General features: G+C 38.8%; 1 protein-coding gene across 2 annotated transcripts in view; it reads left to right on the top strand.

Annotated features, from left to right (window-relative positions):
- GLI3 (GLI family zinc finger 3) overlaps positions 1-14186 on the top strand; it is a 212816-nt gene that overhangs the window by 152514 nt on the left and 46116 nt on the right. For both annotated transcript variants that reach the window (XM_013955710.2, XM_013955711.2), the window contains exon 7: positions 2710-2911. In XM_013955710.2, coding sequence (XP_013811164.1) covers positions 2710-2911 — 202 coding nt within the window. The remainder of the gene's footprint in view (positions 1-2709; positions 2912-14186) is intronic.

Consider the following 14186-nt stretch of genomic DNA (forward strand, 5'->3'; position numbering starts at 1 on the left):
GGTAGTTCTGACACTGAAAATAAATGGTGTCTGATCACAGAAGAAGCAAAACACAACTGTTGTCTCCTGATTATATTGCCCAGTCTAGCTTCAGATTAGATATGTGTTCCAGTGATGTTCAGATCTTAGTGTTCTTAATAACTGCTCCAATTTTTGATCAAATCACTGCACCCCCTCTCCTAATTTGCATCAGTTGCCATAAGTCCATGTTTAGCAGGCTTCTAACAAATTTCCCAGGAAATACTACTTATAACCAAATAAGTGGCAAATCCTTTGCAGGAATTCAGATTAGTAAGAAGTAATTTTTCAAAAGTATTTCTCATGGAAATCATATCTGAAACTGTTCCTCCACTGCCATCAGTAATGCACAATGACTCTCAGCTGTAAATTCAGAGATTTAACTAGGCCGTGCTTATCAAAAGGAAGGGAACTGTGCTTGTCCCATTCTGAGCATGCCTGCTGCCCTCTTGCTAGCATGATGAGGTCTGTTCCCATCAGTCTGAGGAAAATAGAGGGTTCATAATTATGTTCACATGACTGCAAACTGTTCCTGTCATATCTAGCACGCCATAAGGATGACTAGTAATAACAAATGATACTATGGTAACAGTGCTTAAATAACATCTCATTTTGCTGGTCAGCCAGTGTCTAGCAGGTCGTTGTCTTTGTCCCATTCACTTGCTGCTTAACCAGGAACACCTGTACTTCACTTTACCACTTGTAAAACAGAGATATTAGAGTTTATTCACTTATAAAGTGCTTGAGTCATATCCTCACCTGGGGCAAATTGCATTACCACTACTGACTTCAGTGGAGTTGTTCTAATTTACATTGGCCGAACATTCAGCAGATGAGAGTGGTGGATGAAAGATGTAAATGCAAAGTATTACTGTTTTTGTTTTACCATGACATGGATCTTGTATTTTCTTATTAAATACATATTGCAGCTTTTTATAGCTGCTGATCAATGTTGGTTTTTATTTTACCATAAATAAAACATCTCAGCCTTTGAAAGTTACAAAGCACAGTGCTAATAAAATATCAGGAAGGCATAGTACAATAGCAAGCTCATGAAAAAGGAGATAAAAAAGATTACATAAAATAATGTGTAGTAGCTTAAGGAAGAAATAAATGGCTATGCTTAAGTTTTAAATGATGAATCAAGAGTGTGAATATTTAGTGAAAGACTGAAGCAGCATGGACTAAGGCCTATTGTGGAGATAGAGCACAGAGGGAAAAAATGTATTATCCAGATGCCAAAGAGAATTGACACCCATGTTGGCATTTGAGGCAAAACTAAGCACAGATTAGGAAAAGGACTATAGACAGAGATCTGGTCACACAATCATAGCAGCAATAAAGTGGCAGCTTTTAATACCAGATAAAAATCTGGATAGTATACACAGAAAGAGGGGCAACCTACTCAGATGTGTAAGGAAAATATAATAGAAGATTCTAATCCAGCTGTATCTTTAAGAGTAGTCTAATTGGAGACCATTGGCCTGCTCCCTTGGTTAAAGTTACACACATAAGCTTAAATACCTTACTGAAAAATGGTCTTGGGCACCAAGAGATGAGCAAGAATAAAGGAGGCCTCATAAATGGAGGCCTGTGCCCTACTGTTAATTATTAGCAAGCTACAGAGAATGTCAAGGAATCTGAAAAAAAGTAGCTATAAAGTGGGCATTAAACCAAAGACCTGCATGGCACTGGCTGTCAAGATTGCTAAGACTCAGTCTTTTACTGCAGGTTAAAGGGATTAAAAAGGTAGAAGCAGTGCTACTGTTAAAGGAAGTAGTTCAGTACATGATGGGGAAGCTAATTCTCTCCTTTTCAATCTCAACAGAGATTGAAAATAATTAAGTAAAGAGAATAAATTTAAGGTGATATATCTTCCATTAGGACTGCAAAAAGTTGGTATGAAATGGTAAAATGAACCAGAATAAGTAGAGATTTTTCAAAACAGCATAAAGAATTTAGCCATGTAATATGCATTTATATAAATGGTAGCTGTATGGTTGCCTCCTCTTTGTTGCTTTGAAAAGCTTAATCTCTAGTTTTAAAGAAATTTGGCAATCATAGGCCTCTGTACACCGCGACACAAGAATATCCTGGGATACTTGACAAATTCAAATAAAGTCTACTGTTTCTTAGTCCAATAATGTCAAATTGATGACTTCTGGTGATACATCTGGCCTTTATAGCATTTTTTAGTCCTGCTTTTTAGTTTTGCATCAAGTACTGTCCAGGCAGAATTATGATCCACAAAGGAAAATCTGACTCTTCACTAAAATACACTGTATTTTAGAAGTTTAGTTTTGGCTCTATGCATTAAAGTGATATGGGTTTGGGTTTGCTGGTAGCCCAGATCTGAACCACTGTCTCATTTCTTGTGGTTGAATTAATGATGTGAATGTCTAAGAAGCCATCAGATTCATAAATCATGAGAAATAAGAAGGATAACTCATAAAAGTCTTTTCCTTTTGTTTAGCAATTTATCATTTTGCTTGCACATTAATAAACAGAGCTCCCCTGAGGTAAGCCACAGGAAGATAGATTTTTCTTACTAATTTTCCTCAATTGTAGCCAAGTGGAGAGAGTGGGCTTGTCACAGCATGTTGGTGTCTTGCGACTCCCTCTCCCCATCACTGTTAAAAAGTAAATGCGATTAAGTACCCTGGTGGATAATTATTTGTGTTTACATAACAGGCGCCAGGTTTCCGAGTCCAAGATTGTCAGCTAGACCAAGCAGAAAGCGTACGTTGTCCATATCGCCCCTGTCTGATCACAGCTTTGACCTTCAGACCATGATACGGACATCTCCAAATTCCTTGGTCACAATTCTCAATAATTCTCGTAGCAGTTCATCAGCCAGTGGTTCTTATGGCCACTTATCTGCAAGTGCAATAAGGTAAGAATAGCATTTGCTACCTTTATTGTATCCTCATTTATGTGACACACACCTCAGTGAATGTGCACACACATGCAGGAATGTGCATGCGTACCTACATGTTTAAGTAACTGTTTTGTTTATATGTGTAGTCTGCAGTTTCTTTAATATATATGTTCACTGGAGCTTAATTTAAAGTACAAAATACTTTTTTTCTTGCTCAGAAAGTAACCACATGGGAATTTTTGGCATAGTGTTATCTACTGGAGGTAATACCCTGTCTAACCAACACTAATAGTGTGTGTGTGTGTGTGTGTGTGTGTGTGTACTCAGAAGTTTATATTCAGAGAAGGAACTCTAGAACAGGTTTGTGATTTAAGTCACTTGGGTTCTTCTGTACATTTGGTCCATAGAGACAACAGGCTGTGAAATGTTCCTACATTGCAGTGATCAGAGAGTAAAGCACAGCTGCTTGGTGTCGTTCAATTAAAATGCTTGATGTAGAACCCCTTGATACCCATCTTAGACTATTTTTTGATATTCTAGTTTGTATACTGAAAGATTAGACTTTCTATGGCTAAATTACCTTTCTTTCTACCAAAGAAGTACTGGTATTTCCCAGTATCGTCAGAAATGCTGGGAATTTCATTTGACCACTTCACTTACACATGCAGCAAAACAGTCAGTGGTTGTTCTGAAGGCAGAAGAGCAGAGTAGCAAAGGAAGAAGTAGGGAGAAATTGCACAAGAAAAGGAAGCAAACAGAGCACAGGAAGAGGGAATAAAAGCAAGAGTGCCATACAAAGGGAATGGAAGAAAAAGATAATGAGAAGAAACAGCAGAAAAGATGGAGACACAACTGCTGAAAATCATATATTTGTGATGTGACTATATGTTAACTGAGTAAAGTTCATTTGGTTTTCCAGAAAGAAATCCATCGCTTCAAAGTCTTAGAAAATACTGATTTTGCATTTATGGCACTCGAACAAAGAGTGTTGCTGGTCCCTGGCTTCAAAGCAGCCTCTACCTTCAATTTTCAATGAGGGAAAGGAACAAGTCCCCACAGCAATTTCTTGAGATCTAAAAGACCCATTTTTTGGCAAGGCTCAAACATGCCTTTCCAGCAGAAATGACATACTTAAAACTTCAAAAACTGGCTATAGGGATTTGCACTTTTGGAGAACATGGGGCCTGCAAGTGGTGCATTAGAAACCATGAGCCTGCCAAGCTTTGAAAGTGACAGCACTGTAAATATTTGGTATTAGCACAAGTGCTATTGGTTTTTTTTTTAAGCACTTCTTTTTAAATAGTTGTATTTCATAGCTCTGATGTACTTGAATAGCTGTATAGTATTTCACAGGTGTGATATCATAGCTCTGCAATACAACTCTACAATCTGTGTAACTGCAGTTCCAATTACCAAGCACCATAACTGCGGAATATGATTTATATCAAGAGCTGGCAGCAGTTTTAGACCACATCTGTTAAATATATGTACTATAGAGGTGTACTGTCCCCACTGTCATTAAGATGGGATGGCACTTCAATTACTAACCTCCTTTTCCATTGCTTATAACTTTGGTGAAGCAAATAGGGCATGAAAATTGGCATATTAAGTCTCTACACTGGAGTAAGTCTTCCTTCCTTTGTACTCTCCCCCCACAACTGGAAATGGTTTGGGTATGTTTTTGACACATAGAACCACAAACCTAAGGGCCATCCCTGCAAAATCACAGTCAGATTAATAGTTTTGTTGAATACAACTGTGAACTGGAATGAGTTATCCATAGAGACTAAGTAAGAGTGCTAAGGATTGGTACAGTGAGTCTTGTGAACTGGTGACACTGAAGAGAATAAAATTTGTGAGATTGCGCCTACAGTTGGCTGAAGCTTTCAGCACTTCCTGTTCATACTTGCCAGGCATGCATTATCCAAAGTTTCACATCATTTTGAATTAATCATTTTTTATTTTCGATAAGAGTATGCATTTTCAACATCAAAAGTAGGAAACATACCATTTCATTCTTCCCAATGGAAAGGAGGGGAAGGAAGACAGCTCTTGAAATCCTATAATATGTTAAAGAGCACATTTCTAGATCTTTTTCAAACTTTGCAACTCACCTCTGCCCTTTAACTTCTCCCATGTGAACCTGTTTATAAAAGAGTTACACCAAAATAAATAGTGACGTAAGGTATTCAACCCAAGCTGCATTTCATTACTTTAATAAATTCCAAGACTAAATAGCAACAGGACTATCAGTAAAACTTAATTTATTGCAACTCACTGTCTTGTAAATAATGTATTAAGCACAAGCACTGCTGTACTGGATCAAACCGTTGATTCATCCTGTTTAATATCCTGTCTGCAGCAGTGATCAAAATGAAGAAAAAACTTTTCCTAGTGTAAACTCCCAGCTTCTGGAAACTTGCACTTAAATCTCATAGGAGTTGCCGTAAGAAAGTGTTATAGTTCAGCAGGCCGGTACATAGAGTTCCAAGATAGAAAGGAGTTTGTATTTTAGGCAAAGTCAGTAGCATTAACCATAGTTAATATTACACAGTCCTCCTTCTTTAAGATCTTGTCTCCAATCACTTTTAACTGAGCCCCAGTAGTTTACAGTTGGCAGCATTTTTTCATGGCAGATATCTATTTAAGGCTGAATATTTCCAAAAAGCATCAGCAAAGTTACTCATTTCTCAGAATGAAGTTAGGGAAAAACAGACTTTTCCATACAAAGTGAAAGATCGCTTGCTACCATTTCATTTATAAGCTAAAATTTGCCAGGGGTGTTATCTGGATGCTATAGATGTGATCTTTGGGGTTCTTGAGAAACTGCACCATTCAGCCAAATGATAAGCGCTTAGGAGGTTTCTATTAGCATGTGCTAAATAGAATTTCTAAGAATTCAGCAGGTCTGGAGATTTCATCTGTACTGAGCATGTTCCGGGCCAGGGCCCCCAGAGAGTTAGTAGGACCTTGCCCTGCAGCAGCTGCTCTAGCTAATCTGGTGCCTCCTTGAGAAGCTTGGGGAGGCAAAGCTGACTGTCCAGCTGTAACAGCCTTCCATGAATGTGAAGAAGAAAGCAGTCTTCAGAAGAGACAGGAGCCACACCAGGAACCATCCTGGTTAAGCAAGCTGGGAAAGGATGATTTTATTTAACACAAAATAAGACTGCAGTAGAAGAGAGACAAAGCTCCAAATTGAAGTATTCAGATGTCAGGCATTAACAAGAACAAAGGTACTGCCCCCTTGTGATTGTGCTTTGATACCATCTTTAATTTTAGGGTTGCACAGTATGTTTTCACTGGACCCCTACCTGTTTCAATGTGCAGGCTGAACATCCTCTCAGGATCAGTCAGAGCTTCAGGACCCTGTCTCACCTGTCCCAGACAACTGTGAAAAGAGGAGGAAGCCTCCTATCTGGTTGACTGCTGCCTGAAGAACAGACCATGCTCTTGCCTCAGGATCCCAGTGTGGTACTGGGCAACCTGAACTAGTCAGAAGTGTCCAGTAGGTGCATGCAGAGGTCCATTTGCAGAGGAGCTGAGTGCTCACAGCTATGGCTTGAAGCTACTGACAGTTGTTTTCACATTTCATGTGCTATGCCATGTTAATTAACCCAGGAGATCAGGCCTCCATCTCTGAAATTGGGCAACTGCAATGAATGGCACTTTTTACTGTAGTCTTTGATTCACATGCCTGTGCAAAAGAAGAGAGTCCTTCTCCTTCAGCTCAGAGGGAGGTTGAGAGCATTAATGTTTTGCGGAGCGCTTAGATTCTACAGTGATGAGCAGAGTGGAGAAGCTCAGGAGGATGTCAGTAATTATGTATTCACAGAAGGTTTAAATACAGTGGAAGGAAGGCCCATGGGCAATTCTCTGGACAAGGAGAAGAAAAATATCAGAGTTTCTCACTAAAGAATATTGTCCGTCCTGTGCACTGTATGAGGTATAAATCCTGCAGGGGCAAAAAGAGGTGCGTGGTCACATAATTAAAGGCTGATGAGTAAGCACCAAGAGGGTACAGGCAGTTTTAGTTCTGGCATGCTTGATTTTCAAGTCTCAATGCTCTTTTAACCTATTTTTGTAGGGATGCTGCTTGTGTTAAGAGAGCGTCTCCAGGACCTGATTTGTCTTGGCTAAAAAATATATCCTTTAGCTAAAAAATTACATTCCCTGCTTCATAAAGCTTTTCAGCAAAGGGCCCTCTATATGAGCACTGTGGAATGTTGAGACTGAAGTCAAATGAAAGGAGCCACGTGTAGGTCTGTCTTTGAACAGAGCCAAGCACAAAGGGGTTCTGGTCCTCGACATGGGCGCTACTGCAGTTTGAATAATAAATAGTAATACTTTAGCGCAATCCAGATAGGGCTTGGCTTGGCGGGTGCTTTGTCATTGTCAGCTGGCAGCATAATGCTGTATCCTGACTACTGGCTGAGTACTTGAAAAGAAGATGTCACTCCTGCTGACAGCTAATAGTGGTTCTCCTTTAGCACACCAGGTAGAGCTTCTACTTTGTGCATTTGAAAACACCTGGTTTAGGTCTCAGCTGGGATAGATTATGCAGAAAGGAGGCATATGAAATAGCATCAAATGAGGATAATCCTTCATTTGACATTTACTCATTTGGTTACCTGCCTCAGTCCTGCAGTGCAGCACCCCTGCTATTAATCTTTTGTCAGGATGTACTTATATGTTATATCTTCTACCTGTGACAATTATTAGACTTTGCACTTCACTAGCACTTCTTCTTGAGAGGCAGAATGGCCTAGTGTGAGTATAGAGGGGGTAATCACTTCCTATGATATTAAAGGTACCGATTCAAATCCTTTACAAAAGATTAGCTGGTCTTTAATAAACACAAGAGGTTGGGAATTCACGTTATATGATATGAAAATCAGAACCTCTGTATTTTTCCAGTCCCTTAACAGCCCTATGATACCAAATTACAAAATCAGTTTTCAGAATATAAGCCAGATTTCACTGTCAGCTGCTAAGTGTTTAAATCAGCAGAAGTTCAACCTACTCCAAGAGATCTTTGGATCTAAGCAGGCATAACACCTTGGCCATCTAATCACATGTTAAAATTGAGTTTCATATGAGCTTGAGAGCCCTTTGGGATCTTCTCCAAGGTTTGAAAGAAACTGGGAAAACACAGCAGCACTTTTTTTTTCCCCCCCCCAGGCTCTGTCCTTGCTTCCCTGATGTCATTAGAACAGGGAAGTGAATTAACACACTCCGGTTAATTACAAACAGCTCCTGGCCCATCTGGCTAATATCACTTTGCTCTGGGCTGAACTCAAGCTAAACATTATGGGAATGGTGGTGAGGATACATTCACAGAGAGTGCTGGAAAGAGAAGTCGGGTTTGTAGGGTGAGCTTAGGATCAGCTGGGAGACTTGGGTCTGTGCTTCTGCAAGCAGGAAAGAGGTGGATTCTCAGTGATTTTCTCATCTCATATAAACTCCTTGGGTAGAGCATTTGTAGAGCACTAATGCGTAGAGCAGTATCTGTAATTAGTCAGTACCCTCCTCTCTGAACTACTTTACATATAGAGACAAGTGACCATGCATTAATTTCTCCATGGGCTGCCTCTCAGTGAAAGACCTTGACAGAGACCAGTTTTCCTCTGCAGGCACAGAGAGAAAACCAAAGAGAGAAATAAAAACAGAGTAAGATACACAAATTAGAGTATAAGGACCTCTCAGAGGAAAGTGAAAACCTTTGGTAAAGTAACTCCAGCAGAGAGCCTGACATTCTAATTATGCACTGTATAAAAAAAGCAAAGAGTATCCTTTTATCAGGTTTAAATTATCCAGTTTTTTAATTTAACAGAACGTCCTATAGTAATAAGACAGGGAGCCCACATGTTCTCAGTCTCCCTTCTTTATTCAATATTTTATATATTCTTATTGTGTCTCCTCTTATTCATCTCCTTTCTAAGGCAAACAGTTGTTTTCTGTCTCTTCTTTTGAGAGTTGTTTCATTGTCATTCCTGTTGATCTTTTTTGAAACAGTCTCCCTCTACTACGTACAGTAATATTCAAGAAGAGGAACAGTGATTTAGATGCACTATGGCAAATGTTTTCTGTATTCTGTATTCTATTCCATGTGTCTTAAAATATTTTGCCCTAACTTCATTTTGCCCAGATTTTCATTCCTCCATTGAATTCTGCACTGTGACAAATAGGTCCTTCTCACAAGTTGGTTCTGTTAATTTAGAACCAGTGTGTGAGTAGTTCAGACTTTCTCCTTCAATATCAATGTAAAACTTGATATCAGTTTTGCTCATTTGTCTAGTTTACTTACTTCTAAAGTTCCTCTTAGTTCTTCACTGTATTGCTCTAAAAAACTTTGTCATATGCAGATTTTGTTTTTTCGTTGCTCACCTCCATTTCCAGAAAGCTGACCATAACACTGAAAAAACACAGACCCCATCTGAGAATTCATATCCAGCTTTTACTAAAAAATGGCTGCTTAATTCTACCTTCTGAATTCTGTTTTATACTCTAAGTTTTAAGTTTGAATATTTATGTGATTAAATCTGTGTAAAAGAACATACTCAAATGATACTTAATGAAATGAATCTTACAAAGGACATGTTTAGAGTAGAACAGGTAGAACACTATGTTCAGTAATGTTTTGCAAGAAGTTCCTTATGATAGGATGTACAAGATAAAAAGGGTGTATTAATTATATGAGCATTAAAGATGTTTTGCTGTTTGATTATCACTCTTTATTGTCTCACTCTTGACTTTGAGTGAAACCTTTTCTTCTCCAGTTAATAACATGTAGTATATTGTAAATGAAGGCTTAGTTGCAATTCAGATTGAGTCAAATTCAGGCCAGGTGTAATTACATTGAAACAGACTCTGTTGTAAGTAGATGCATGTCACACACATACAGTGCAGGGCTTTATTCTCCATGGTCTTGTACCATATGTAGTTTATTTAAGGAAGGGAGTATAGAGCGCTTTCATGCCAGAATAGCTTCATTTTATACACTCTTTCAACAAGCGTGAATGGCAGAGAGTGCTACAAATAAAAAGAAAATTCTTCAGTATTACGGAAAGTTGAATCTAAATTGGACCCTGTTGAAATGACTTTCTGCAGCTAGCCTCCTTTAGAAAGGTTATATAAATTGCAGGGAAATAACATTCAGAGAGATTGTTTAGGAAATCAGCTCCATCTTGCATTGGAAAGTGGCAGGCCTTTTTTAATCCACATGCATATAAACACAGAATAGCAAGACTTCTGTCTTTAAAAAGTTTATAATGTAAGAAGTCAAGCAACATACAAAAATGTATAATATGCAGGTGCATGTTGCATACACATTTACATGTATAGATACACATACATGCAAGTGTGATTATGTATGTATACCTATAGATGCATATGTTATAGATCTTATAATTGAAGTCACTTTAAAACAAGTTGCTCTAGATGGGTTTGATGTTACTGGAAGAGTTTAAATTCTTTAAATGAGGAATTGGAGCCTAGTGCCATATTAATTCCAGGAAAGTTCTGGAGCTAAGAGAAGTGTGCTGGAGATGAACACAAAGTTCACTTCATTTTCAGAGCCTAAAAACAAGCACTTTCCGTGTAATTAATGATGCCTGGTTTAGAAACAAAAACTTGCTTAGCGGTGAATTTAATTTAAAATAATGTTTGCCAGAAATGTCATCAACTTGCATGGAGGGAACACAGATGAATTACGCAAGTTACTGTTAATACAGAGTCTAGTTATGATGCTAAGAATTCCTGAACAGGAATATCACAGTGAGAAAGACGAAGCTGTCAGTGCTGCATTAGCACATAAGGTTAATCAGTGTGGTTCTGTTGCTCTCGGTGAATCTATTCCATTTTGTTCCAGCTGAGCACCTTTTTTGTACATACGGCAATGTATTCATGAAGAAAAATTTCACCTAGCCTAGCAGATAAAACAGAATAGATAATATGGTCAGCGGAAGAGAAGTACAAACCGCAGACTCTGTTAATTTTAAGCTGGTAGTGGAAAAGTGAGAAAAAGCCCATGATGCATGTGAGTTAAATACTACCATAAAACAATGACTGTTTTCTCATGAAAATAGGAAAAAATAGCAGAATATATACTACGCATTATTAGAGGCAGGATACCTCTTTTTACAAAGCAAGTTAGAAGACCTGTCTCTAAGTTAGTGATTTTTAATAAAGGTGTCAATATTACAGATGCAGAGGGTTATTCTCAACTTGAAGCCTAGCCAGTTTTGAAAAAGGATTTCAAAGGATTTCAAGTCTCATAACTGCCTTTAAGTTCATGCCACGTGTCTAGTTTCATAGTCACAGTTTTATATTGTTTTCCCCTGTACTTATGTGACAAGCCATAAAAGAAACTGATTAGTTGTCTGCATTGTCTGCTGTAACCTCAGTGCTGTCAGTTAGAAAGTAAAGGGAAAAAAAAACATTTTAAAACAAAATGCTTCTTGTATTTTAGTACTAAAATAATTAGGTATATTGTAGTTAAAATGTTCCAAACAGAAGTGCAATTTTTAAGTCCCCTTTCCTGTAATATCATTTGGTTTTCATTTTGCATCTAAGATATTTCAAGCAGTAAGAATTTTACAGGTCTTCTCAGGGCTACAAGGTCTTTGAGTACATTGTCACTCCGGTGACCCAAGCAATTTGTCAATCATCGGTCATGCAGGTTGTTTCCATCAGAAGGAGAAATTGATGACAGAGTTGGAAACTTCTTTTTATTTGCTCATTTGTTTACAAAGAATGTACATGAGTTCCTATTTCTGTGAACTCAGTGAGACTCAAACAACAGGAGACAATTTTCTTACATAATGTTCCCGGCTTCTTCTAATCACATTCTCTCCAAGGAGAACTCATTGGCTTTCTCTCTTCTGGATCTTTCTTGGGGTTAGAGTACAAATCTGTCTTGCCAGCTGTCCTCAGCTGTCCATCTCTGCCCACATGATCTTCCCAGCTGCGGATCACATATGTGCATAGTTCCATCAAAACATATACATAGCCTTCTGTGTTTGAATTGAGCCCTCATCCAAAACCCCTCAGCTCCCATGGCTCAGCTCCTGGCTACCCTTACTTACATCCTGTGTTTTGGGCAGTGGCTCTTACCTGTCAATTTACTGTGGGATGAATAAAGCTGTTTCTTATATTACTCCTTATATAAAACAGCATCTGAGCATGTGAAAACAAATATTTAATCACCAGTAACTTAATTATGACCTAATATTATGACTTAGTTCAGCAAAGATTGTAATGTCTGTGTGGCCCAGGTTTAGGAAGGCACTTAAGGACTTGCTGAAGTCAGAATCTCTTCAAAAGTGCTTAAGTGTTGTCACAGTTAGGTGTGCTTTACTAAAGAGGTAGCTGGGTGCATTCCTAATACAGGAATAGTGCTTATTTGCACCTTATCAGTATTCCTAAACAATGAAAAAAGGACTATAAATCCAAATCAGAAACTAAGGGTGAAATCCTGGCCTTTTGGAAGGAAAGGATAAAAATTCCATTGACTTCAGTGAGACCTGGTATTCATCCAACATTTTTAGTAGGTTTCTGCACCCTGCTTATCTAAATTTCGCTTGTCCACAGGCTTCATGCAACTCATAAGGGAGAGTAGGATAAAATAGCCACATCTGTAGCTACTTGAGGAGAAGTTAGAAGAAGCCATGGTGTTACCCAAATACCTGATGATCAGTTTTATTCAATGTGAACCCAGTCCACCTACAAATTGCCTCTTTCTTCTGAGGTATTTTTTTGGAGTGACCTGATTATACGATCTGCTAGTGTCAGTTGGCTGATGGCTAGAACAAATGGGAGAGATGGAGGCTACCAGAGCCCTCAGAGAATGCCAAGGCTTGTCCCCATATCAGGAAGGGCATGTGTGCCCCCTTGCATGATCTCTGCAGTACAGGGTTTGCCTTCCCTCATGGAAGGAGTGGCTTGTGCTACAAGTGCACCAGCAGGACATCAAAGGAACGAGCCTGAAGACGTCTCCTGCATGGTGGTGTAGATGCAGCCAGTAAGTCTCTTCATGGCTTGTGTTCCTGGTACTGCAACCGATTCTATGTCTTTAATTTCAAGAGAGATGTTAGCCAGTTGGAGGGAGTACAAGGAGGAGCAGAGAGAATGATTAGAGGTCTGAAAAATCAGACCTATGAGGAAAAACAGATTTGACCGAGATTGTCCAGGTAAAGATGGGAAGACTGGGCAGGAGGAGAGTACAATAACAATTTCAAATATGTAAAAGACAGAAAAAAAGAAGAAAATACAAAGGGGAAAGAGAATGATGCTGCTGTTGGGTAGAACAACAAAGTACTGGCCTTTAATTGCAACATGAAAGCTTTAAGATAGAGGATAGGAAGGACTTCATATGGCAAACATAATGGTGCCCTGGAATGGATTGCCTTTGGGTGCTCTGGAGCCCACAACACTAGAGGTTTTGAAAAAGAAGCTAGACCAAACATCAGGAATAATACTGATACAATTTTTTCTGTGATTCTATATGAATGAATATCCCAAATAAACAACTCTATCCTTTTTGAAATGTAAAAAAAAAAAAAAGATTCTGAAGCATAAGAAATGTTTGACTGGGTCAAACTAGAGGTGTTAGATGCTGTCTAGCTACATAGTCTGTCTCTGACAATGGAAACAGCAGAAGCTATTTAAGAAGCATATGAACCTGCCCACTTTCTGTCATCCATTCCCTTTGTGCTCCCCCAACATCCACAGTCATTGGATTAGGGATTCTAGAGTGTATATGCTTGCTTGTTCCTTTTAGTATTTCTTTATGGACCTGCTGTCCTTGAATTTGTTTAGTTCTGTTTGAACCTTCTGGTTCTGTCTGCCTCAACAGCCTCCTGTGGCAGCAAGTTCCAGAAGTCCATCGTCCACTGTATAAAGAAATACTTTCTTTTATCTGTTTTAAACAGATAAGTTTCATTGAGTGCACCCTAGTTTACACGCTTAAAAAGCTTTTCTTAAAACATTGCAAAAAACAACCACAAAGGGGAAAGCCCTTAGTTAGTTTGGCAACATCATATCTTACAGAATTGTGTGTGTTTGGTGATACAAGGAAGGTTTTGGACTACCCTCACAGTTTTCACAACCTTGGGATCGCCTGTGCTTTTTTTGTGTCAGCCTGTCTGCTTAGGCCCACCTATGCAATGTATAGGAAGAAGGAATTTTTTCTGACTTTGAGTTCACAGCTGTTTTGTGGTAAATTTTGCAGCTGTGACCAGAAACTGGATGACCTTGTTAGTAGGACAGCCACAAAGTAGCCACAAAGTTTGGT

Source organism: Apteryx mantelli, chromosome 2 (genome assembly GCF_036417845.1).
Source record: "Apteryx mantelli isolate bAptMan1 chromosome 2, bAptMan1.hap1, whole genome shotgun sequence".
Lineage (NCBI taxonomy): Eukaryota > Metazoa > Chordata > Aves > Apterygiformes > Apterygidae > Apteryx > Apteryx mantelli.